The sequence below is a fragment of the Drosophila miranda genome, chromosome 3 (genome assembly GCF_003369915.1).
Source record: "Drosophila miranda strain MSH22 chromosome 3, D.miranda_PacBio2.1, whole genome shotgun sequence".
NCBI classification, from domain to species: Eukaryota; Metazoa; Arthropoda; class Insecta; order Diptera; family Drosophilidae; genus Drosophila; species Drosophila miranda.
Genome location: NC_046676.1, coordinates 10,205,748 through 10,228,479, shown reverse-complemented (window position 1 = coordinate 10,228,479; position 22,732 = coordinate 10,205,748). Strand labels below are relative to the sequence as shown.

Below are 22,732 nucleotides of genomic sequence, written 5' to 3'. Positions count from 1 at the left end.
TATACCTTTCGAATGATTAGTAGCTCTCGATATTTTACCACTGAACTTTTTCTAGGGTCGCATTTTGGACAGTCACCCCAGGGCCCAGAGCTATCAAATCAATGTCCATCGCTAGCTTCTGCGCGTGTTTCAATGGCTGTAAAAGCAAAAAAATATTGCTAAAAATTATTTTCCACAAGCAGTTTAAGGGACTTAGCTAATAATTATATTGTATACACACCTAATTTACAGTTCAAAAATCTTAGCATGTAATTACAAATAGAAAAGTGCGTAGAAAAAGTGGTCAGAATAAAAAATTCAAAGCGTGGACGACGACGTGCAAAAAGAGGAAAATTTTATACCTAGAATTCGAGACGCGCAAAAAAACAGAAAAATCGACTATTTCCTGGTCGCCGGGACTGAGCTAAGGAATTGCGCGATATTGTAAAATTTGTGAGCCTTTTTCGTGACTCCCAGTGTTTAAATTAATAATAAAAATAAAGCATAAATTGTATAAGCGAACTGTCTGGGGTTGATGTTAGAGCGCTGAGAGGGGTAGGCGAGTCTCGTTCTTGCTCAGTTTCAGCCCATCCGCTGTCCGCTGGGCAAATCTCTCGGTCTCGGTCGCTCTTTCAGTTCTGCCCCGAACTTCCGTGACATCGGTTGTTGTTTTCTCCTTTCTTGTTTTCGCGCGTAAAATTCGTTCCTTCGTTTCCCACCCTGACCGCCTGCTGCAATTTGTGGGAAATTTTGGTACCTAAGCCATAACAACAACTGCAACAACAACAACGCCAACCGCGCAAAGCAGGTAAATAAACGTGCACAATTGTGGTACATGTGATTATAGAGTATCATTCCAAGAATATGTTAAGTAAATTCATTTATTTTTAGCCATTAGTTGCTCTCGCGCGTTTGCTTTTTTGCTCCATTTATTTTGGTATTTTCAATTATTTGGCCAGGGCTGCATACACCATGACCGGTAATTTGTATTTGTTCTGATTCAATGTTTATGCACACGCTTCTGATATCGTGATGTGCAAATAAGTACTTACTGAATAATGCATTTGTGTGCAGCAAATTTCCTTGGGTATATATATATATTTATACCCCTGTATAGCACAATTGTCGCTGAACAAACATATTGCAAGAATATAACGCGCATAAACGTGATGTTTTTCTTCGGTTTCTTCTTTGTGTGTGCCCACCGCCAAACCTAATGCATATTTCATTAAAATGATTTGATGTTGTTACGCTTTCAGCTGCGTAGGAGACGGATGCGAAAGAACAAAGCGCGGACCGGAACGCAATCGAAAAACGGAATGCAAAGGTAATGCAAATAACATTTTTGTCCAGGAAAACTCGATTGATTAACGATTTGATTTTTTTTTGTGTGTTCCTTGCTGTGTGACAGCGCATAAATGCAGAAACGATGATGGAGGCATTGGATCAGCAACAAGCCAAGCTTACGTCTAACATAGATGCCGGTGATGCGGGTGGCACGGGTGACAGAGTCGGAGTCGGCGTGGATGTCGGTACGGGAGCAGCAAGTGGCACTACCAGCGAGGAGGACGATTACGAGGACACTAATAATGCGCTGGGGCTGGCGAAAGAGGAGAGCCCGATGGAGCACAGCGACAACAACAATGCTGACGCTGGCGGTGACGAATGTGGCCTAAAGCGTAAAAAGAGCACCGATGACGTGATAGACTTGACCCTGGCAAACGGCCAGGATAGCAGCCAAATGGAGGCGGCGGATGCAGATGCAGATGCCGAGTCGGAGACGGCAGATAGCGAAAAGTCTGCAGACGAATCGCAAACGGGTGAAAGCGACACTTCAAAGGAATCTCTTCTGGCCGAAGATGCAGACAACGCAGACGAAGTGGGTTTTAGTGAGAGCGAAGATCTTGGGGAGACTCCGAATTGTCCTACGATTGTTATTGAAAGCGACGATGAGCAGCCGACCAGAACATCATCCTCTGCTTCAGGCAATGATTGTGTCGAGCAAGAGCTGGTGGAAGACCTGCTTCCATCTGTGGAGGAGGATTCTGCACAGTCCAGCCCAATCCCAGTAAAAAACGAGTACATAGAAGATCTGCCAGTGAAGACGAAAGAGGAGCTCAAAAGTGATACCGAGACTTTGCCCATATCTGAGCCAGAAGCAGATAATCCTCCCACGATGCTCGGGGAGTCTGCTGTTGCATGTGATGATGATGATCCAGTGGATACCTTGGTGACTCTCAAAGACGAAGAGGAAACACAGCAGGGATCGCCGGCAGTCAAAGAAGTCATTGATGTGACATCGGAGAGCGAAGAGGAGGAAGCAGAGGGATATCTATCAGCGAGAGGAGATCTCGATATCGATACGGAGAGTGAGGAGGAGGATGTGGATTCCTCCCTGTCCATTAAGGAAAACATTAACAAGGCTCCGGCGGCGACTGAGAAAGAGGACGCAGAGCGCTCTTCATCTATTAAAGAGCTTGATGTGGAACCAGATAGTGGGGAGGATGAAGCAGAGGAGCCTCCAGACGTTAAGGGAGATCTTGATATCGATATAGAGAGTGCCGAAGACGATGTAGATTCAACTCTGTCCAAAAAGGCGACTCAGAAAGAGGGTGCAGAACGATCTTCCCCTATGAAAAAGCTGGATGTGGAACCGGAGAGTGGAGAGTACGAAGCAGAGGGAAATCTATCTGTAAAAGGAGATCTGGATATCGATACGGAGAGTGAGGAAGATGAAGAGGATGTTGATGCAGATGCTTCCCTGTCCATTAAGGAAAACCTGAGCAAGGGTCCGGAAACCGGGAAAGTGGACGCAGAGGGATCTCCGTCTAACAAACAACTAGACGAGGAAACTGTTAGTGCCGAGGAGAACGTTTCATTGGCTGTTAAAAAGGATCTTGATGAGGATACAGAGAGTGCGCAGGAGGCACCCTCTCTGCCTATCAAAAATGATCTGGAACTGGATTCGGGCAGTGAGCCGGAGCAGTCGGAAGCCCTGTCTATCAAAAGCAGGGAAAAAGTAGGCAAGAGATCTCCTTCAGTTCAAAAATGTATCGAAATGAATGCCGATAATAACGATTCGGGGACGAGAGATTGTCTGGCTTCAGACGACGAATTCGATGAAAAGGCATCCCATTCCAGCCGCAAATCGTCTGTAGAGGAATCGTCTGATTCAGAGGATTCTGTAACGCTGACCATGGACGTGGATCATCCATGCAGCGTGGATGAGGATGAGGATGCGGATGCATATGCAGTTGCGACGCCAGGAGTCATTAAAATTGAATCAGACTCGGAAGAAGAGCCACAGATGGAGGAAAGCCTCAAATCAACAGCTCCTGCTGTCACTTCCACGGAAGTGGATGTTGTGCCGGTAATCAAAGTGAATGGAACACACGATTCCCCCATTCCCGAGGATAAAGAGCAGGAGGAGCAGCTGGAGAAACGGGAGCTGGAAGAGCGCAACCAATTTTCTGTGATATCAAACCACACTGCGGCGAACGAGGACGGTGAAGAAGAAGGCGCCTCCACGTCACAACAGCCGCCAATGAAGGCACGACCACTGATCCTTCCCGTCCGCAGAAGCCGCAGTCGGAGTACCAGCAGAAGCAGCACAATCAGCTCGGCCTCACAGCCCCAACTGGTCATCGATCATCCGGCCGAGAGTGAACAGAATAATGGTAAGGTGCAAGCCCTGAAGCTGTCGTTCAAGCGCAGGCGCAGCAGCAGAACCAGTACCTCCTCCGAAGCCTCCGTCAGCCAGCCCGATAAAAAAATGAAGCTGGGTAATAACTCCTCGCTGCTCTTGCAACGTCTCCAGGGCAATACCAATACCAATGCCAATGCTGATACCCCTGCGGCGAGCAACCTGTTGTCCTGCAGCAAATGCAATCTCCAGAACATTGAGACCGTTCAGCAGCTAAACGAACACCAGGCGCAATGCAAAATGGCCTCGAAGGTGGAGCCCGAACAGAAGAAGGAGCGTTTCTTTCGCTGCGCACAGTGCGGCACCGTGCATCAGTGCTGGAACTTCTTCAGCCATGTGCGGGATGTCCACCAGAAGTACGTTTGCTTGTACTGCAGCCTCATGTATGCCACTGCGGAGAAGCTGTCGCTGCATCTGGAGAACAAGCATGACATCGATCAGAGGCACCTGTCAATGGATGAGTGGGCCGCGGAGCAGCAGAAGGAGGATCGCGGCAGGGATCTCGTCTGCTGCACATGCCAGACCACATTTCCGCAAGGCTCAGGTTTCGAGAATCACGACTGTTCGGAGCTAATGGAGCCGTGTACTCAATGTGGGGTGAAGGGATGCCATGCCATGGCCTGCAGAACCCAGAAGAAGAAGCCGCTCAAACGGAGGAGAGTACGGAAGCAGCCAGAGCAACAGCAACAGCCGCAGGCGGTGCCATTAACAATCCCAGTGAAACAGCAGGAACCCCTGCAAACGGAGCCAGCGGAAAACAGTAAGTTTTCATCGCTAGCCATGTATTATTCGCACATAATTAATGCTCTTGCAGTTCCAGCGCCAATGCCCATTTGGCCGAACATGACACTCGACCCAGACACTCCTGCACTACCAGCTCCAGTTCCGACACCGTCTCCGGCCATTCCCAAGCTAGTTGTACCTAAAATAATGCTGAGAGTGCCGAAGGAGTTTCAGAAATCTGTGGACGCTGCTCTAAGCAGCACGGATACGGAGGAGGAGGAACCGGATTTGCACACAGCAACTCCCCTGGAACAGGAAACCGAAATGAATCCTTCTTCGTCCCCACAAACACCAGATCCAGCGCCGATGCCGATGTCGCCGCCGCCACGCCACAGTCTAGATGATTCGGATTGTGCAAAGATGATGAGCCTCATGCAAGCCGAAGTGGAGCGCACCGAACTGGAAATACAGCGGATCAAAGCAGACAGGAAACCCGATAGGAAGAAGCACTCCAAGGCCATAGCTCCCGCAGATGTGTTGGACGACGGATTACCGCAGCACGCAGCGGAAGTAAAGGAGCAGCCCCAGCTCCAGGTGCAGGCACTGGTGCAGCAACCCCAGCAGCAAGAGGAACAACGTCGCTGGTCGCTGACGCCGCCCGCTTCGCCACACAACACAACGCAGCCACCGCCCGCAATTATCACGGAGTTCCAAGACCAGTCGGATGCAGCCGATGCAGAAGCATCGTCTGGCCGTCGCAATAGCCTCGGCAGTGATTGCATGGACATTGATGATAGCTTGAACGGACCAACGGCTGCCAGCGACGGAGAATTCGGACCCCCCGAGGGCCCATCGATGGAACAGATGGAGGCGGTGGCGCTGCCACAACCACCGCAGCCCGTTCAGTCGCCTCCTCCACCCTTCGATGGAATTATGGTGGCCGGAGAGGACACGCACACGATCGATCTGCAGCTGGATCGACCCCTGGATCGGTTCTCAATGGTGGAGTTTGTGCGTCTGTGCCTGAAGTCGGTCTACTCCATCTGCCTCTACTGCAATCACGCTCGCCGCATTGCCGTCAATGGCAAGCAGCTGGTGCTGCACATGATTAGCCAGCACCGCTTTACGGCTACGGTGGACAGCATCACGGCCGAGGAGCTGTACGCCGAGACGATTGTGGCAAGGCTGAAGAGCTTTGTGCCCCAGCTGGAGGAGGAGTACCTGAATCTGGCCAGTTGCTGCACCGTGGAGAACGGCAAGTACGCAGAGGTCTTCAACGAGCGGATCTATGAGTGCTTCTCCTGCCGCTACATGGCCGCCACGCACAAAGAGCTGTACACGCACAACCGCAGGATGCATGCCAAGTCGAACATCACGTGCATCATGTGCCGCACCAATTTCTACAGCTACAGTGAGATTCTCTGTCACATCTGTCCGGGCGAGGAGGCCCTCAGCGTATTCGACTTGAAGTTCCGCTGCTGCCTGTGCGAGACGGCGCCGCCGCTGCCCTCCGCCTTCCGTCTGATGGTGCACCTGCGAAAGCAGCATAATGCCTGCGACATCTGCCTGGAGGATTGCGTCACCCAGGCGAAGCTCTCGTCCCACGTGTGGAAGCACAAGCTGCTGCATCTGTGCTACCGGTGCGTCATCGCCTACCGCAACAAGCAGGACATTTCCAAGCATCTGTTCTGGAAGCACGGCACCGAGAGCGCCGGCTGCAAGCGCTGCCTGCAGAAGCGCTGGCCCCATGTCTACCACTTCTGTGTGCCGCCCGTGACGTTCCCCTGCGAGGAGTGCGGCTTCAACTTCAGCAAGGCCATCTACCTGGAGGTCCACAAGCGGATGCATGCCGGCGACTTTCGCTACGCCTGCGCCGAGGAGCTGTGCGACGAGAAGTTCGTCTCGCGCAAGCTGCTGCTGAAGCATGCTAGCACGCATGAGGCGAAGGCGGATTCCCCAGAAACACCCACAGAGCAGAAAGAGAATCAAGCATCGGAGCAGCCACTGGAAGCAATCCAGAAGGAAACGGAGGAGGAGGGAGAGGAAGGGGCACAGCAGGAGGCCGAAACGAAGGCTTCGCCATTTCCCGAGAAGGAACCCAAAACGGAATGCACTAAGGTGGAGGCTGCAGACAAGAAGGAGGCGTCAGAGCCAACTGCTGCCAAATCGGAGACTCGCAAACGACGCAAAAAGTCAAAGCGCACGAAGGAATACCTCGAGGATCTCAACCTGATAGCCCCAAATCTCTCCGAGTCGGACAGCAGCGATAGCAGCGACTCGGATGCGCCGCCGCCGAAAAGTGGCAGCCGTGGTCATGAGCCACTGCCTATGCGATCCTCTGTGGAAGATCTGGATATGCCCAAGGTGATGCTGTCGCCCTCCTCCGAGAGCGATGCAGACGAGCAGCAATCACAGCCAAGCCAGAAGCGGGAAGATCCACTCGAGGAGAAGCCCTTGACGGAGTCAAAAAACCAGGAAGAGGAGACGACGAAGTCAGAGGTGGAGGTGGGAGCGGAGGCGGAGGCAGAGGAGGCCAAAAAGAAGGAGGAACCAGATGATGTCTCTGATATGTGGAAAAATCTACTCCAAAATCAGCCGGTGAACTCCAACACCAATCCGAATTCCAATCTTGAGGAGCAGCCACCAAAGGAGGAGGCGGCACCCGCAGATGTGGAAGTCCGTCAGACGCCCAGCAAGGTGCATGTGGCATGGTCCGATCACGATTACTGCAAGCTGCATCGCACGCCTCCCCCGTCGCCGGCCAAAAAACATTCCACTCCCAAATCGTCGCACTCCGGCAAGCGTGCCTCGAAAAACAACGCCTCCAGTGACAGCGACAGTTCCAGCAGCTCCAGCTCCAACTCGGACTCCGATTCCTCGAGCTGCTCCTGTGGATCCAACTGCAGTTGCAGCTCCAGCAACAGCAGCAGCTCCAGTGACGACTCTGACGATTCCGACAGCTCGAATGCGGCGGCATCGCCGTCGAAGCGTTTGCGCAAGAAATCCCCGAAGCAGAAGAAGAGCGAGTCGCTCCAGCAGGTGCCGCAGCCAGAGCCAGAAGAGGAAGTTAATGTAACCTCTGTGACCGAGGACCAACTAGTGCCGCCTCCGCCCTCACCAAAAGCTCCGCAGTACAACGAATCAGATTTCGATACCGCATTCTCCGACACCGACGAGGAATTCTACGATGCCCATCCCCAGAAGCTGGCCAGCGAGTTGCTGGCCCAGAAGCGCGAGGCCCTGCTCGCCGAGCATCCACCAGTGGGGCCGCGGAACAACTACGACATTGTCGAGAACAGTCGTCCCTCCACGCCGTCCCTGCCAGAGGAGGCTGTTGCCTACGCCGACAAGCCGGAACGGGTCCGCAACAAAAAGAAGAAGCGAGAGCGAAAGTCCACATGTAAATCGGGAAAGCTACAGCTGCTAACGAGCACACCCCTGCCCATGTCCGTGTCGATGGAACCACCCATCGCCACACAGATGCTGCCTGCAGAGTCACCGTCGCTGCTCCCAGTGACACCGCTGACGCATCGCCACCTGCAGCCTGGGGTATTCCTGGGCAGCAGGATGAGCGAGGGCAGCAGCTGCTCCGATGCCGATGGCCAGCTGAAGCGCTCCAAGCGCCAGAGGCGTCCCAACAAGTTCTATGGCTACACCAGCGACGACGAGAATATGGGCACCATCCTGGCCCCGCCGCTCCTGGTGGGAATGCAGCTGATCAAGCCACAGCCGCCGCCTTTGTTGACTTGGGCCAAGGAGGATTTGCCGACGCCGCCGAAGCAGCGCAGCAGAAACAACAACAATAGCAGCAGTGGACATCACCACCATCTGCACAGCAATGGGGGTACGCGAACGCCCCCGACGGGATCCGGATCGAGAAAGCGCAACAGGCAGCGGTCTCAGGCCCCGAGCGCAGGCGGATCGAGTGCGAGTGCTCGCTCTACAAAGCGCCACAAGCCGCACAGGGAAGAAAAGTCATTGCCGCCGATACCCACGCTAAAGATACGGCCCAGCTTCCTGACCTCCATTGCACCGCCGACGGACAGCAGCGATAGCAGTTCGGAAGACGAGGAAGTGAACGTGACCAGCCTAGGGCCGCCTACTCCACAGATTCCTCCCGTTTTTGTAATGCCCCCAGCTCCACCCGTGGTCCTACCGGTCCAGCTGCCACCGCCACCGCCGCCGCCGCCTGCTGCCACCGCATTCAATCAGCCAATTCCGCCGGCTCTACTCCCGAATCCGGACTTTGCCACACTGCAGTACTTCAAGGCGAACAACATACGCTACCCGATCAGACCGCCGGCAGGGGCCCGGCTGGCGCGCGAAGGCGAGTCCGTCTACTGCTACTGTCGCTGTCCCTACGACGAGGTCTCCGAGATGATTGCCTGCGACGGCGACAACTGTCTGATCGAATGGTTCCACTTTGAGTGCGTGGGCATTATGGTGGCGCCACAGGGCAGGTGGTTCTGCGCCGAGTGCAGGCCCAAGTACACCGAAGGCCTCTACCCGGGCGCGACGGCACAGTGACATCATCTTCCAGGAGGAGCTTGGCTAGGATTCCGTGGATCCTCCTCTTCCACACAGTAGCCACAACAACCACGCGATCGAAACCCCACTACAGAATGGAATACGCTTATTAATTAATAAAAATAAAACTGAGGATATCTAAAAGTACTAAATACTACAAATGAAATCTAAATATCGTAAGACATTAAATATATATATATGTACATTTAAAAGGCAAGGCGGTTCGGACACCAGGCTCAAAGTGCACTCTCCCCGGAAAGAGTGTAGATAGGGAAAACATCTTATTAAAGAAAAATAAACGTATATATTATATATATATATATATATCTATATATCATATATAAGGCCAATAAGGCCACACGATTGTGTGTAAATATCGAGAGATGCATATCCAAATTATGCAAAATTGTACCATACTTAGAGATCCATTATAAATAACTACACACCTATGAATAGCACCTCCCAAACCCCCCCCCCTGAGCCGCAACCCAAGCATAGTTCTTAATTAAATCTATCTATGTGTACGTTTACATTTAGTGACTACGAGTAGGTACCCAAAACAAGGATAAACGGAAACAAGCGGATGAATAGCTAATCATTCAATCGATCTTGAGAAAAATACACATACAACTGTGACAAAAAGAAAACAAATAAGTAATACTAAAAGGAATGTTCACGTTTTGTTTTATTATACTTGATACTCAAAATGAGTATTGGGGTATATTAGATTTGTGGTAAAAGTGGATGTGTGTAACGTCCAGAAGGAATCGTTTCCGACCCCATAAAGTATATATATTCTTGATCAGCATCAATAGCCGAGTCGATTGGGCCCTGTCTGTCTGTCTGTCTGTCCGTCTGTCCGTCCGTCCGTCTGTCCGTCCCCTTCAGCGCCTAGTGCTCAAAGACTATAAGAGCTAGAGCAACGATGTTTTGGATCCAGACTTCTGTGATATGTCACTGCTACAAGAATATTTCAAAACTTTGCCCCGCCCACTTCCGCCCCCACAAAGGGCGAAAATCTGTGGCATCCACAATTTCGACGATACGAGAAAACTAAAAACGCAGAATCATAGATAATGATCATATATATCAGATTGCTGAATCTGGATCAGATCAGATCATTTTTATAGCCAAAAGGAACAAATCAATTTGCACTGGCTACGCAGCGCCCGACGTCACGCTCAGACTGATTTTCTGTCTCTCTCGCACGCACTCCTTGTCGTGTCGTTTAATATTAGCGGCGTCTGCCGGAGGAGAGCCATACTGACTTAGTATCGGGTATAACTGTAGAGTTGCGGTGTCCGCAGCAACTCACAACGTTCCCCCTCGTTTTCAATATGGTGGAGGGGCTTATCATCTATAAAGAGATTGAATGTTATCTGTGGCAATCGTCTACAGACAGTAGACAAATTTACGAAATACAGCTTATTTATCTTCAATATTCCAGTGCATACATATGTCTGTTAAAGAGAACCTTCATTCGCATCCATGCTAGCGAAAGATGCAAAGGAAAATGCTGAGAATCAAATACATGTCGTGTCAATGATGATGCACATTGCTGCCCGAATCGAGTCTCGCCGATAAGGATTGTTTTGTTGTTGTTGTTGGACAGCTACAAAATCGAAAGAGCGTGCTTTTTCATTCCTTCTCTTATCGAATCAACCAACCAACCCTTACGATATTGTGGTAACATTTATGTTTGTACCTTGAACATGGGCCCAAAGAATAGGCCAACATTAACCCAGTCGCCTGTGTGCAGGGTTTAATATCCTGAAAACGAATTCCAGCTCCATGCTCTGATTATGGCAAAGTAACGTCAAAAGTAAATGCAAATAAGCCACGACAAGCGGGCTAATGTTGCTGTAGTGGCTACAACCCCGCGTATGAATGGCCACGGAACCACGCCAGGGTCAGTGGTAGGGTCATCCAATTCCAACCACCACCCGCAGGTCCGGCCACTGGCCAGTGGCCACTGACCACCACCCCGTCATCGTGGGTATGGGCGTGGGTTTGTTTACCAAACAGCACGCTGATTTAATTGTTGTTCGGAGGAGGAGGAGGAGGAGGAGCAGGAGCAGGGCTCTGAGCCCGAGCTACGAGAGAGGCGCAACAGCCACAACGAACTTCAATTACAGGTGGCGATTGTGGTCGCCGGACGAGCCAGACGGACGGTGGGAGAGACGAGCGATGGCCGGTGTGGTGTGCGTGAGTAGAAATTACCATAAATCTGAGAGGGCTCGAATAAAAAAGGCTTCTCTGGTGAACTTGGGGCGGCAGTTCGTGTTGAGTTGTCGCGGCGAGCGGTTAACCCGAGGCTCCCACTTTTGACCGGAACTGAGTTTCGAATTTGCGTTCGTCGTTCGCGTGGCAGATCCCGCTGTGTGTGTGCGTGCTCCTTATTCCGTAAGCGATGTCCACGGGACAGCCAGTTGAGCAAACAGAAGTCCAAATAGTCCAATTATCGTCCTCTGCTGGTCACCGGCTAGACCGCTAGGACTTGGTGGCGGCAAACACCATGGTACGTCGAGCATCGAGCGTGCCGCATTTGAATAGCAGCGGCGGTAGCAGCGCCGATAGCGCCAGCACCTCTGGCAATCGGCGGGGCAGAGGCGCCGTTGCCGGCTCACGCGCCAGGAAAGCGCCCACGCCCACGCCCACATCGACGTCCACGTCCACGTCCATGTCCAACCAGCGCCAGAGCTCCGGCAGCAGCAGCAGCATGCCACGGTCCCGCAGTCTCACCAACGGCATGCGTCGCCTCAGTCCCCAGAAGGGAGCAGGGAGCGGCAGCAGTGGCGGAGGAGGAGGCGGAGTCGGAGGCAGCTCCCGCAATACGCCTTATTTTCTACGCTCACGGGAGAACGAGTAAGTGTGGGATAAGGAATGCCGCCACGGCTGCGATTGCGGTACTTCCCACCGTAATCAATAGGCGATAGCTTGCTGACGCTTGAGAAAACAGTGGAAAGCCGCTAAAAAGACTGGGGAACAATATCCGTGCATGAGGGAAAACTTATAAAACATAGATCTCAGAATTCTACACACTGAGGGAAAACAAAGCCACTATTGGGTCTTAAACGTGGAATAACCATTTCTATCGTAACTGCTCACCCCTACCTCTTTTAACAGAGAATTTATGGATATCTAAAGGTTCAAGAACTATTCTGTATTGCCTTTACCCTGATAGTCCTGTGCTACTGTACTGAATATAATTTTTAGGAATTTAAATGGACCCATGAATATTGCATGCGAGTTATCCCTTGTATTTTTTCTAACCTTTCGCAATGTAATGCCACCGCTGCTGTTGTAATTATTAAGTATGTACAAATATCTATAAAGATACACTCGTGTATTGTATGAGCCACTAGGAAAATATATTAATTTTGATCAGTCCATTTGGCTGGGCAGGGCACTTACAAGGAGTGTGAGACTACAACCATTAATAATAACACGACAGGACTGCTCCTGGTCTCCCCGGCTCACCCCTAATCGAAGGAAAGACCCATTAAAAACCCGGCCGAAGGCAAGGAAGGAGCAGACACAAGCCAAACCATAATGACCACGCACAATACGAGTAATCCAAAAGAAGGACAGACAGACAGGCAATCAAATGGACAGAGAGACAGACACACAGACGGACAGACGGACAGACGGACGGACGGACTGGGCATTTTCTTTTAGTTCTTTATTTAAACAATTTTTCGAAAGGAAGGAAGTATCGACAGAGATCTGGGGGTTGAGCAGAGTCGAGCACTAAGCGGACACGACACAAATCGATTTTGCAATTAAAGCCCATTGAAGTCTATATGTGGGATATGACCGGAGTTGAGAGCGAAAGTGGTCATACTCGTGTTTACGAGTCTATGTAGTATTGTTGGGGTTTTTTGAGTTCGATTCCGATGTGGGTAGGGTCCAGGTGGAACGTAACAGACAAACAGCCTAAGGTTAAGGACCCCCAGGTCCCCGAGCTGAGGAACTGGTGACAAGTGGGTTAAGTACAAGTTTGGTTCGGAAGGAATATTAATTATTCAAAACCGAAGAACTTTCTTTTGATGGAATCGAGGCTTGAACTACTTAATATGATGATACGATGGTATCGCAGGTAGCTAATCAAGTCTTTGTTTTCACATCAATTGTGGTACACCTATAATTTCATTAATTTGGATCATTAATATTGGCATTGTGTGGATCCCCCACCCCACCGAAGGAAATGTGCCGACATTTCGTTTATTTTAAGAAGTTTCTTCGATTTATGCTGACATTATAAAGAAGTAACATATTCACAGCTATTACCCAGAAGAGTATGTTTATGTTATTATTGGAACTGGGGAGTGACACACCAGACTTGAGATTCTAGGAACCTATGACTCGTCAGACGCCCGCGCGACAATTTGTTAGAACTTAATCGTAATTAAACATCATTTTCATCAACCTTGAACATAGGTAGCTGGAATACAACCTTTTTCTGTGAATCTGTGGCTCGTTAAGGGGCATTCAGTCCCAAGGTTACGATTCACACCTATGTCGCTTGGAAATTTAATGGATCGCCCTGATATATGGGATTGCCTCTGCCCCCAGCAGGCAATTGGCATTATGGTCGTTATAATTATAATGGGACACGCATATAGACCTATCTTATCAATCATTTTGACTGATGAGTGCGTTGATAGCTGTATGATTGACGACACACATTGGATATATGTACTCCACTTAGACAGCAAAGGCTGTGCTGTGGGTTTTGGAACCAATGCGCAATGGACACTGGGCACTGGGCATTGGGCATTGGCCTTCCCCAAATCCGATCTGTATTCAGGCAACTTTGAAAGTGAATTCGCGTGCGTGACGTGGCTGGAAAAGATTGCAATTTAAAAATCCATATAGACAATATAGCGTATACATTCATATGGATTTTCTGGCATGCACAGCACGAGTTAGGTAATAATTACGCCCCAAAAAAAAGATAATCAAAGTCCACAATTCGTTGCTTAAGCTCTGCATGCTTCATAAATGTCACCAGGAGGTTTCCCAAAACACTCCCACTCCCAATCCGACGCCCACTCTCCGGCATGGGAAATAAAAGTGAGAGTTCCAGTTTCAGACTCGTTTCAGAACTTATTTGTTTCGCAAACATGAGTCGCCGGAAAAAAGAAACCCAGCTGCCTCTTCTGCCCGTAATCCAATCCAATCACGACTGGACAATTAGGAATTTTTGGTCTGAGGTCAGGGTAAATATTATGCATGATAACAAGCTGAGGTGGGTTTCATTTGTTCGGGTCTACAAATACCACCAGGGGAAAGTCAATCTCCTTTAAAAGAAAGCATTATATTCGAAGCGAAAGAGAGAAATATACCCCTAGCAATAATCAGCATTATATTATCACGAACCCTTTCAAGAACAAATCAAAACTTTCGCTCTTAGCTCCCCATTATTCAATTAATTATTTAGTACCAAAAGTTGATTGAACTTTTCCTCAGTGGCCACCCAGTACGGTGTTACTTCCCAGGACCTGCTCCTCCTCAAGACTTAGTTTCTCCTGAGGGTTCGTGTTAATTCTTTCTATTGGCGCCTTTTGAAATATTTACCAAGAGCACACACCACTCACCTCGCACACGCACACATAAAAAGGCCCAACACATGGCTGATTAATGTACGAGTATACGGGTAGACGAGCATACGAAGTTTGGCCATTAGTCTATGAATGTTAACAAGTCATTTATGGCCAAATGTTAAATGTCAGATTGGACATCGCACATACGACTCGTGGTTCAATAAACCAACTATGATTATTTGTATTGGAAACTTCTCCAAATTCCGTTTTGTGCCTTTAGCTGGATAATTATGGGTTCAACTAAAACACAAGGCTAGGTACGACAGTCCAAATCAATAATTTATTGCAGCTTATTTGCATATTCATATTTCCATAAGGGAAAATTCCGCTGAAGAAAATTGTATTAATCACGCTCATCCCCCACATCAAAAAACTAATTGCGATTTAGTGTAAAAGAAAACGCGAAAACCATGAGCTAAGCCATCCCATCCCCAACCACCCTTAACCTTGGCTATTTATAGGGCCAATGGTCAGCGCCAGGCAACGTCAAGTTCAAGGCAAATCCCACGAAATTCCAGGGACTCGCAGTGGCCACAACAAGCGAAACTCACAAAGGAATGAAAGCTTTTTAGATGTTACTCTGATTGATTGGTTGCGATTATTGATATTTCCAATATTTGGGAGGGAATCCATAATCTGAATCCATAATCCATTCCATTTCCATATCGAGTATAAGTTGAAAAACAAACTTCATGCTCTCTAGGATTGGCAGCGCCGATACACTGGAAATTGTAGCCTCCAAGTCCACCGGCAGCGAAGAGTGCTCCACGCCCGAGGACAACATCAATGTGGTGGTGCGTGTGCGTCCGCTCAATGAGAAGGAGAAGCGCGATCGGCACGGCTCTACGCTGACATTTCCCGGCAACGGACAGGTCATAGTAAGTATCTCCACTCCAGAGTATGTTTACCTGTTATGTGACGAATCGTCCCGTCAGATTGAGGGCAACGATGTGGGACAGAAGCGTTCGCACAATCGAGACAGCGTTCGCGTGTTCACGTACAACGTGGTCTTCGAGCCCGGAGCCACCCAGGATGATATACTGGACTATTCGGGCATTAAACGCATCATAGAGATGGGCATCGAGGGATTCAGTTGCACGGCCTTCTGCTACGGTCAGACGGGCTCTGGAAAGACGCACACACTGACAGGACCACCAGACCTGGTGAGTGGGAAGGGGGACCCCCAGACGTTCAGATTGATGAATGTTTCATTTTGCAGTTTGTTGGAAAGCCGAATCCAAAGGATCCCCGACATGGCCTCATCTTCCGCTCGTTTGTGTATCTCTTCCAGTTGATTAAGAACCGAAAGGATGTCAATTATGTGCTCAAGGCTTCGTTCATGGAGATCTACAATGAACGGGTAAGAATGCTACAAAATTATCCATTTCGTATCTCAGTTCTGGAGTCGTTAAAGCTAGAATAATATATTTAATTCAGTTCCTTGAGACGGGGCCTAGTCGCATATTCGATTTAAATTTAAATTGCATTTGCCATAATACTGATTGCTTTCGCTCTGGCTCTGGCCCCATTCAGTTCGGTTCGGTTCAGCAAACATGCATTAGATTGACCTGACCTCTATTAAATGGATGTCAGCACGCTCTCAATGCCCCAGACCCAGTGCGTGGAATGTTTCTGCATTTGGCTTGGCCTTTCAAATGATTTGTTTTCATAGCAGCTCCCACAGCTCCGTTCCTGCACTACCCCTCACCTAATTTCATTATTGGTTTACCAAATTGAATTGAATTTTATATTCCCCGGCCTTCAGGTAATCGATTTGCTCAATCCGGGAAGTGCACGGAAGCCGCTGGCCGTGCGCTGGTCCAAGAAGTCGGGCGGCTTCTTCGTGGAGAACCTATTCACGGTTGACTGCGAGGAACTGGACGATCTGCTGGCCGTTCTGGAAGAGGGTAAGTGCGCTGCATTGATCCTAATCAAAGATTCATTCATCATCCCATTTTGGTTCATCCGTGCAGGAATGAGAAATCGAGCCGTGGGCTCACATGCCATGAACGATCATTCGTCGCGTTCGCACACGATACTTACAGTGCACATCCTGTCGGACCAGCAGACGGATGGGGGAGTGTTCCTCTCCAAGCATGGCAAGATCAATTTCGTCGACCTGGCCGGCAGTGAGCTGACCAAGAAGACGATGAGCGAGGGCAAGACCCTGGAGGAGGCGAACAACATCAACAAGAGCCTGATGGTCCTCGGCTACTGCATATCCTCGCTGAGCGATGCCAAGAAGCGGTCGGGGCACATACCCTACCGGGACAGCCAGCTGACCAAACTCCTGGCCGACAGTCTGGCCGGGAACGGGGTCACGCTGATGATCGCCTGCGTCTCTCCGGCCCACTACAATCACGCAGAGACCTTGAATACCTTGCGCTATGCCTCTAGAGCCAAGCGAATACGCACCAAGCCCGTGATCATGATGGACCCCAGGGAGGCACTGATCCTCAGCCTCAAACGGGATATCCACGCCCTGCAGATGGAGAACGATCATCTGAAGGCGGCCCTCAATTTGCACCATCAGGCGGCCTCCAGTGACGCCGCCACGGACAATCTGCTTGACATGCAGCTGGATCGGCTGAGCAGCGGAGGCGGTGCGCCGGCGCCAGTGCCCAAGGTGGATCTGGAGCGGCTGCCCGAACTGGATGGCTCAGAGCTGGCCGAGCTGGTCAAACTCTACATGGTAGAGAACGAGTCGCTGCGGCAAGAGAACAACCATCTGTTCACCGTGCGCGAGACAATACTCAGGGATCAGGAGATCGTTTGCAGAGAGAACGAGCGGCTGCTCAAGAAGCTGGAGGATGTGAACAAGTGAGTTTCAGTGGCGGGTTAGCGAGCATATAACCGTTTAGGGCTGCATTCGTTTAGGGACCTTCTCGAGGCCTGGCTCATTGTTCTCTCCCATTTCTGACTCGTTCTAGATCGGTACCGAGCGGGGACGAGGACGGGGACAATGGGCCGAGCACCGAGACGCAGACGGACGAGATTGAGGCCCCCGCAGGAGGGAGGACATAATCTCAGATATTTTGATACTTTAAATCCGTATATTTCTAAACGTTTTTTGAAAACAAGCCTAGAGTGTGACTAGTCATATAAGCCTTTGTAATAAAAGTTTGTTTCTGTTCCTATGAATTGAATGAATCATCTGAGAAGTTTACAGAGGCAATTACTGAATATAAAATAATACATTTATGTTATATATTTGTCCGCCTCTTTCTGGTGTACAGGGTTTGTGTACGTTCACCTTTGATACCTGCACGTCCGGCGATATCTCCGACCTCCGGCAAGGAAACGCCCGGCACTGAGATCTGGACAAATCCTGAACTCAACGGCGCTGCAGTCTTGCCGCTGGAGCAGAGAATGTCGGAGAATGCCGATAGGCGGACGGACACGGCCCAGAAACGCATCGATCAGAAGCGCATCGCCAGGAATATTTTGATAATGGCGAATGCTTTCAGGAAGCCGGACGCAGATCTTGCCAAGAAGCTCAATACGGATCCAGAGAATGTTCCGGCGAAGCAATCTACGGACTATATGACGGAGTAAGTGTAAATAACCAGAGACTGAAGGAGTACATACATAATTTCAATTTCTTTCAGCATGCTAACGTAGAAAATGGTTAAGGGTAATGGATGTGGTCTAACAAAGATATATATTTTTGCAACTAATGTACTAAAAAATTGCTCAATACATTTCAAATAAAGTTTTTGCAGTGTAAAGCTAGTTAATTAATTGAAACAATTTTATCTTGGTAGATGGGGTTCCTGCCCCCATCAAGGTAGGAAGAGTCTACTACGAATTTAAAAAATAACCGCCACTTATATTTAATCGCAAGTGGGCAAGTGGAAACTCATTCCATGCACAATGCGGCAACATTAAATTTGTATGGGGCAGACTCAGGTGCCGAGAAAAGAAGCAACATGTCTCGCAACATTCGGAATACCCTAGAAAAAAGGATATTATAGATTGAGGAAATGTGTATCAATAAACTCAGAAACAGAGACTGGTCATACAGCTATTAACGATATTTTGCATTTAGTGGTGCTCTTACAGAGACCAAGAATAAGTATCGGGAATATGTCGATACACAGGAACCTAATAATATTCGGATATTTCAATTTATGAGCAGCACTTGTCCGCTTTAACCGCTGTTTCTTCCTCGCTATCTGATAAAGATCGTATGATAGTTCTTGGTGACTTCAACTTGCCAGGAACTGTTTGGTCTTCGGTAAACGAGTCTAGTATCCTAGTGCCCATGTCACGACATGACTTTGTTGACGGCTTGCTTGACCTATCCCTGTCTCAAGTCAACCATGTGAAAAATTCCTTGGGTCGATTGCTTGATCTGTGCTTTGTATCGGATCCGACCATAGTGTTGTTAACCCGAGCCCTTCCGCTCACTATACCTGAAGACGCCTACCACCCTACTTTCGAGGTGTCGCTAGATATAGGACCAACTGTATTGGATCGGTCGAGTAGGCTGCCCGAACGTGTCCGCTGCTTTCTTAAAGCCGAGTTTGCGAAGCTTAATAACCTTATTAGGGATTTTGATTGGTCCGCTTTGTACTTGTGCACTGATATCATAAAAGGCACAAACATTTTTTACAATGCTCTTGGCACATTTTTCGATTCTTGTGTCCCGCTTTCTTGTCCGACTAGATCTGGAAAACCCCCTTGGTTTACCAAAGAGTTATCCAGTCTAAAAAACTTAAAATCAAGACTTTATAAAAAATTTCAAGAAGTGGGTTCTCCTACTTCTCACTCTCGCTATGTATTAGCTCGGTCAAACTTTTCAGTTCTTAATGCTCAATGCTATAAGAACTACCTATCTCGATGCAGGATACGTTTTTCTCAGGACCCTAAACAGTTTTACAGCTTCGTAAACAGTAAGCGTAGAACGTCCGCACACCCATCCTCGCTATCATTTTGTAATACGTCGGCAAATAATGATCAGGCAATTGCCGATCTTTTTGCCCAATTCTTCCAAACCACCTATTCTGAGGAAAGCTACTCTGGTCATCCGTACCCATACGGTTTACCGATAATATCAGGATTTATTTGGTTCAGAATGTCCACCAAATGGGGAACATGTTTATTAATATTATCCTGGGTGTTGTTGTTTTTTATAGCTCTTATAGTCTTTGAGCACTAGGCGCTGAAAGGGACGGACAGACGGACAGACGGACAGACAGACAGGGCTCGATCGACTCGGCTATTGATGCTGATCAAGAATATACTTTATGGGGTCGGAAACGATTCCTTCTGGACGTTACACACATCCATTTTCACCACAAATCTAATATACCCCAATACTCATTTTGAGTATCGGGTATAAAAACATTAATGGAGTAATGGACTCTCTTCTGGGGAACTTCGATTCGGACTATGTGAACTGCTCGAGCTCAACAGAATTGAGGTGAAAAAACTACGAGAAAAAAGAGGTAAAAAAGTTGTCAAAATTTGACGTTGTCGCTGTCGAAATTGGACGTTGTGAAACATTGAGGTTATTATTAAAAATAGTTTGTTAAACGACGGGTAAAATGTTTGTTTTGATTTTTGATTTAATTTGTTTTAATCTAAAAACACTGTACATTTTTGAGCACTACTCATCGGGGGAACAGCTGTTTGACTCATCATCTGCAAAAAAGGAAAATTTGGGAGATAATTTAATTTAATAATTTAAAAAGTCTACACGCACAACGCACAATATTAACGGATTGAAAATGATTCTGTCGCGCTTGACATTTCTACTCCAGGTTGCAAAGCTGCAGGCAATCCTCGCAACAGCATCATCCAGCGTCGCCACATGTGAAATTATGCCGCGGATTTTAACTTTATAATTTCGTTAACCAAAGGGATTCGTTACCAGGAAGAGCGTGACCCTTCAGACTTATGTGGTGCCCCAGTTCTCCTACGCTTTTTTCCCGAATAATTCAAAGTCTAAGATCTCACGGTTGATCTTGGCCTTTTTAATGTACACAGACTTCTGAGAATCACTCATTTCGCGCCATTTTTGTCCAGAAATTTTGGCCACGGTTGTGGGTTTTATGTTCTTTATGCCCCGTCTTTTCAGATTATCGCGAAACTGATCCAGAAATACAAAATAGGGATTAATCGCCTTCGAGTCGATCATCGTGCAACTTTTAATTTTTACGTATAGATGTGCCTTAGAGAATATTTTGTTTAGAAAATAAATGCGTTGATGTGTAAATGCTTGTCTACATTGATTTATTTTACGAATATATAGATTTATTTGACGGATATCTCAATAGGAAACATTTATAGAGGGGGTGGGGTGGGCTGCTAATTCATTAATATGAATGTCTTTCTCCAAAAAAGAGCTACAGGATACAGGATCGGCAATTGCCGATCTTTTTGCCCAATTCTTCCAAACCACCTATTCTGAGGAAAGCTACTCTGGTCATCCGTACCCATACGGTTTACCGAGGTCGAACGGCATTTTCAGTCCCTTGTTAAATGAATGTTCCCTACTTCATGATCTTCGACTAGTTAAGCCGGTGTTTTCACCGGGTCCAGACGGGGTTCCAGGTTGTGTACTCAGGTACTGCGCCGAGGCTCTGTGTGGACCTTTGCTTAAACTATTCAACCTGTCCATTGATTCTTCTTGCTTCCCCCCGATCTGGAAGGAATCGTTTATAATTCCTCTCCATAAAAAAGGTAGCAAGTCTGATGCAAAAAATTATAGAGGTATAGCAAAGTTATCCGCTATTCCTAAAATGTTTGAGAAGGTTTTAACTCCGCACTTGCAACATCTCTGCAAGTCACTTATATCTCCAACTCAGCATGGATTTATAAGGCGGCGATCAACCACCACGAACTTGTTAGAGCTTACCTCTTTCATTGTTAAAGGCTTTCAATGTAACTTACAGACGGATGTTATTTACACCGACTTTAGTAAAGCATTCGACTCTGTAAACCATTCCCTTTTAGCGCATAAACTTGACCTTTTAGGGTTTCCGCCCAACCTCCTGAGATGGATTTCTAGCTATCTTTGTTCTAGGTCTCAAAGAGTCCTCTTCAAAAACTCCCTCTCTTTACCAGTAAATGTTTCTTCGGGAGTACCACAAGGCAGCCATCTAGGCCCCTTACTCTTCACACTCTTTATTAATGACTTACCTTCAGTATTAACATACTCTCGAGTACTTATGTATGCGGATGATGTTAAACTCTGTGTCCAGTACAAGGACATTTCATTTCATTCTCGCTTACAATCCGATCTCAATAACTTTCAGTCATGGTGTTGTGCAAACTTGTTACACCTTAATGCCTCGAAATGCAAAGTTATGACATTTCATCGTTCTAGCCCTTTGTTGGCTCCCTACACCCTATTTGGTGGTTCTCTTGAGAGAATTACCCTGGTGGATGATCTGGGTGTTATGTTAGACCCCAAGTTAAAGTTTTCCGAACACATTTCTACCATGGTAAATAAGGCCATGGGCGTGCTTGGGTTTATAAAGAGGTGGTCAAAGGAATTTGACGACCCCTATATAACAAAGACTCTCTATACCTCGCTTGTTCGTCCGATCTTAGAATACGGCTCCTGTGTATGGTGCCCTCAGTACAAAGTACACCAGGACCGTATAGAATCAGTACAGAAAAACTTTTTACTCTTTGCTCTGCGGGGCCTTAACTGGGATGCGGGTGTAAGACTCCCATCTTACTCTAGTAGACTACTATTAGTAAACCTCCCATCCTTAGTTAACCGTAGAAAAATGCTTGGTGTGATATTTATGCACAACTTGATCAGGGGTGACATAGACAGCCCTGATCTGTTGAGCCGCATAAACTTCACGATTCCTATTAGACTGCCTAGAAATTTAATACCGTTGTTCCTTCCACTTTGTAGATCGAATTATTCCTTGCATGAACCGTTTAGGGTCTTATGCTCGGATTATAATTCCCTCTACCATATTATATCCACCACTAATTCTCTTCCTCTTATTAAATTATTAATCCTTACACACCTTTCTATTAATTAGTAACTGTAGTGGTATTTGTATTTTGATTGCATGCTTAGTTTCTTAGTAAGTTTAGTACTAATTTTCCTCGAATGTTAGTCTAATAGCTATCTTTCTTGCATGTTCGCGTTTGGTTCGGCTACGCACCGCGCGTCATGCGGCAGCGCCCCTCGGTCGGTTGGGCGGGAGGAGGGCTGCGTTTTGCC

The 22,732-nt window shown here is 48.0% G+C and overlaps 2 protein-coding genes and 1 long non-coding RNA gene across 4 annotated transcripts; 2 read left to right on the top strand and 1 right to left on the bottom strand.

Annotated features, from left to right (window-relative positions):
• Positions 1 to 89: 89 nt before the first annotated feature.
• LOC117187727 lies at positions 90 to 9,084 on the top strand. Its single transcript, XM_033390510.1, has 4 exons — positions 90 to 787; positions 1,239 to 1,306; positions 1,391 to 4,442; positions 4,497 to 9,084. Exons 3-4 carry the CDS (start codon positions 1,409 to 1,411, stop codon positions 8,930 to 8,932), a joined length of 7,470 nt encoding a protein of 2,489 aa, XP_033246401.1. The 5' UTR covers positions 90 to 787; positions 1,239 to 1,306; positions 1,391 to 1,408; the 3' UTR covers positions 8,933 to 9,084.
• Positions 9,085 to 11,047: 1,963 nt separating this feature from the next.
• Positions 11,048 to 18,252, top strand: LOC108158389 (kinesin-like protein KIF12). Of its 2 annotated transcripts, XM_033390513.1 has the most exons (8): positions 11,048 to 11,797; positions 15,242 to 15,416; positions 15,474 to 15,701; positions 15,758 to 15,898; positions 16,304 to 16,445; positions 16,512 to 17,358; positions 17,775 to 18,089; positions 18,147 to 18,252. In XM_033390513.1, the coding sequence occupies exons 1-8, from the start codon at positions 11,448 to 11,450 to the stop codon at positions 18,157 to 18,159; spliced, it is 2,211 nt and encodes a 736-aa protein (XP_033246404.1). In that variant the 5' UTR covers positions 11,048 to 11,447; the 3' UTR covers positions 18,160 to 18,252. The 2 variants fall into 2 exon arrangements, with proteins under 2 accessions (XP_033246404.1, XP_033246405.1); XM_033390514.1 differs by lacking the exons at positions 17,775 to 18,089; positions 18,147 to 18,252 and adding an exon at positions 17,469 to 17,727.
• Positions 18,253 to 20,090: 1,838 nt separating this feature from the next.
• LOC117187733 lies at positions 20,091 to 20,863 on the bottom strand. Its single transcript, XR_004472334.1, has 2 exons — positions 20,253 to 20,863; positions 20,091 to 20,184 (listed from the first exon to the last, which is right to left on the bottom strand). It is a non-coding gene; the product is annotated as an uncharacterized LOC117187733 (long non-coding RNA).
• Between the last annotated feature and the right edge of the window lie 1,869 nt (positions 20,864 to 22,732).

Coding starts and splice junctions, on each gene's coding strand:
- LOC108158389 (XM_033390513.1), top strand. CDS start 11,448: ATGGTACGTCGAGCATCGAGCGTGCCGCATTTGAATAGCAGCGGCGGT. Junction 16,446..16,511: donor GCTGGCCGTTCTGGAAGAGG/GTAAGTGCGCTG, acceptor TCATCCGTGCAG/GAATGAGAAATCGAGCCGTG. Junction 17,359..17,774: donor AAGCTGGAGGATGTGAACAA/GTGAGTTTCAGT, acceptor TCTGGTGTACAG/GGTTTGTGTACGTTCACCTT.
- LOC117187727 (XM_033390510.1), top strand. CDS start 1,409: ATGATGGAGGCATTGGATCAGCAACAAGCCAAGCTTACGTCTAACATA. Junction 4,443..4,496: donor AACGGAGCCAGCGGAAAACA/GTAAGTTTTCAT, acceptor ATGCTCTTGCAG/TTCCAGCGCCAATGCCCATT.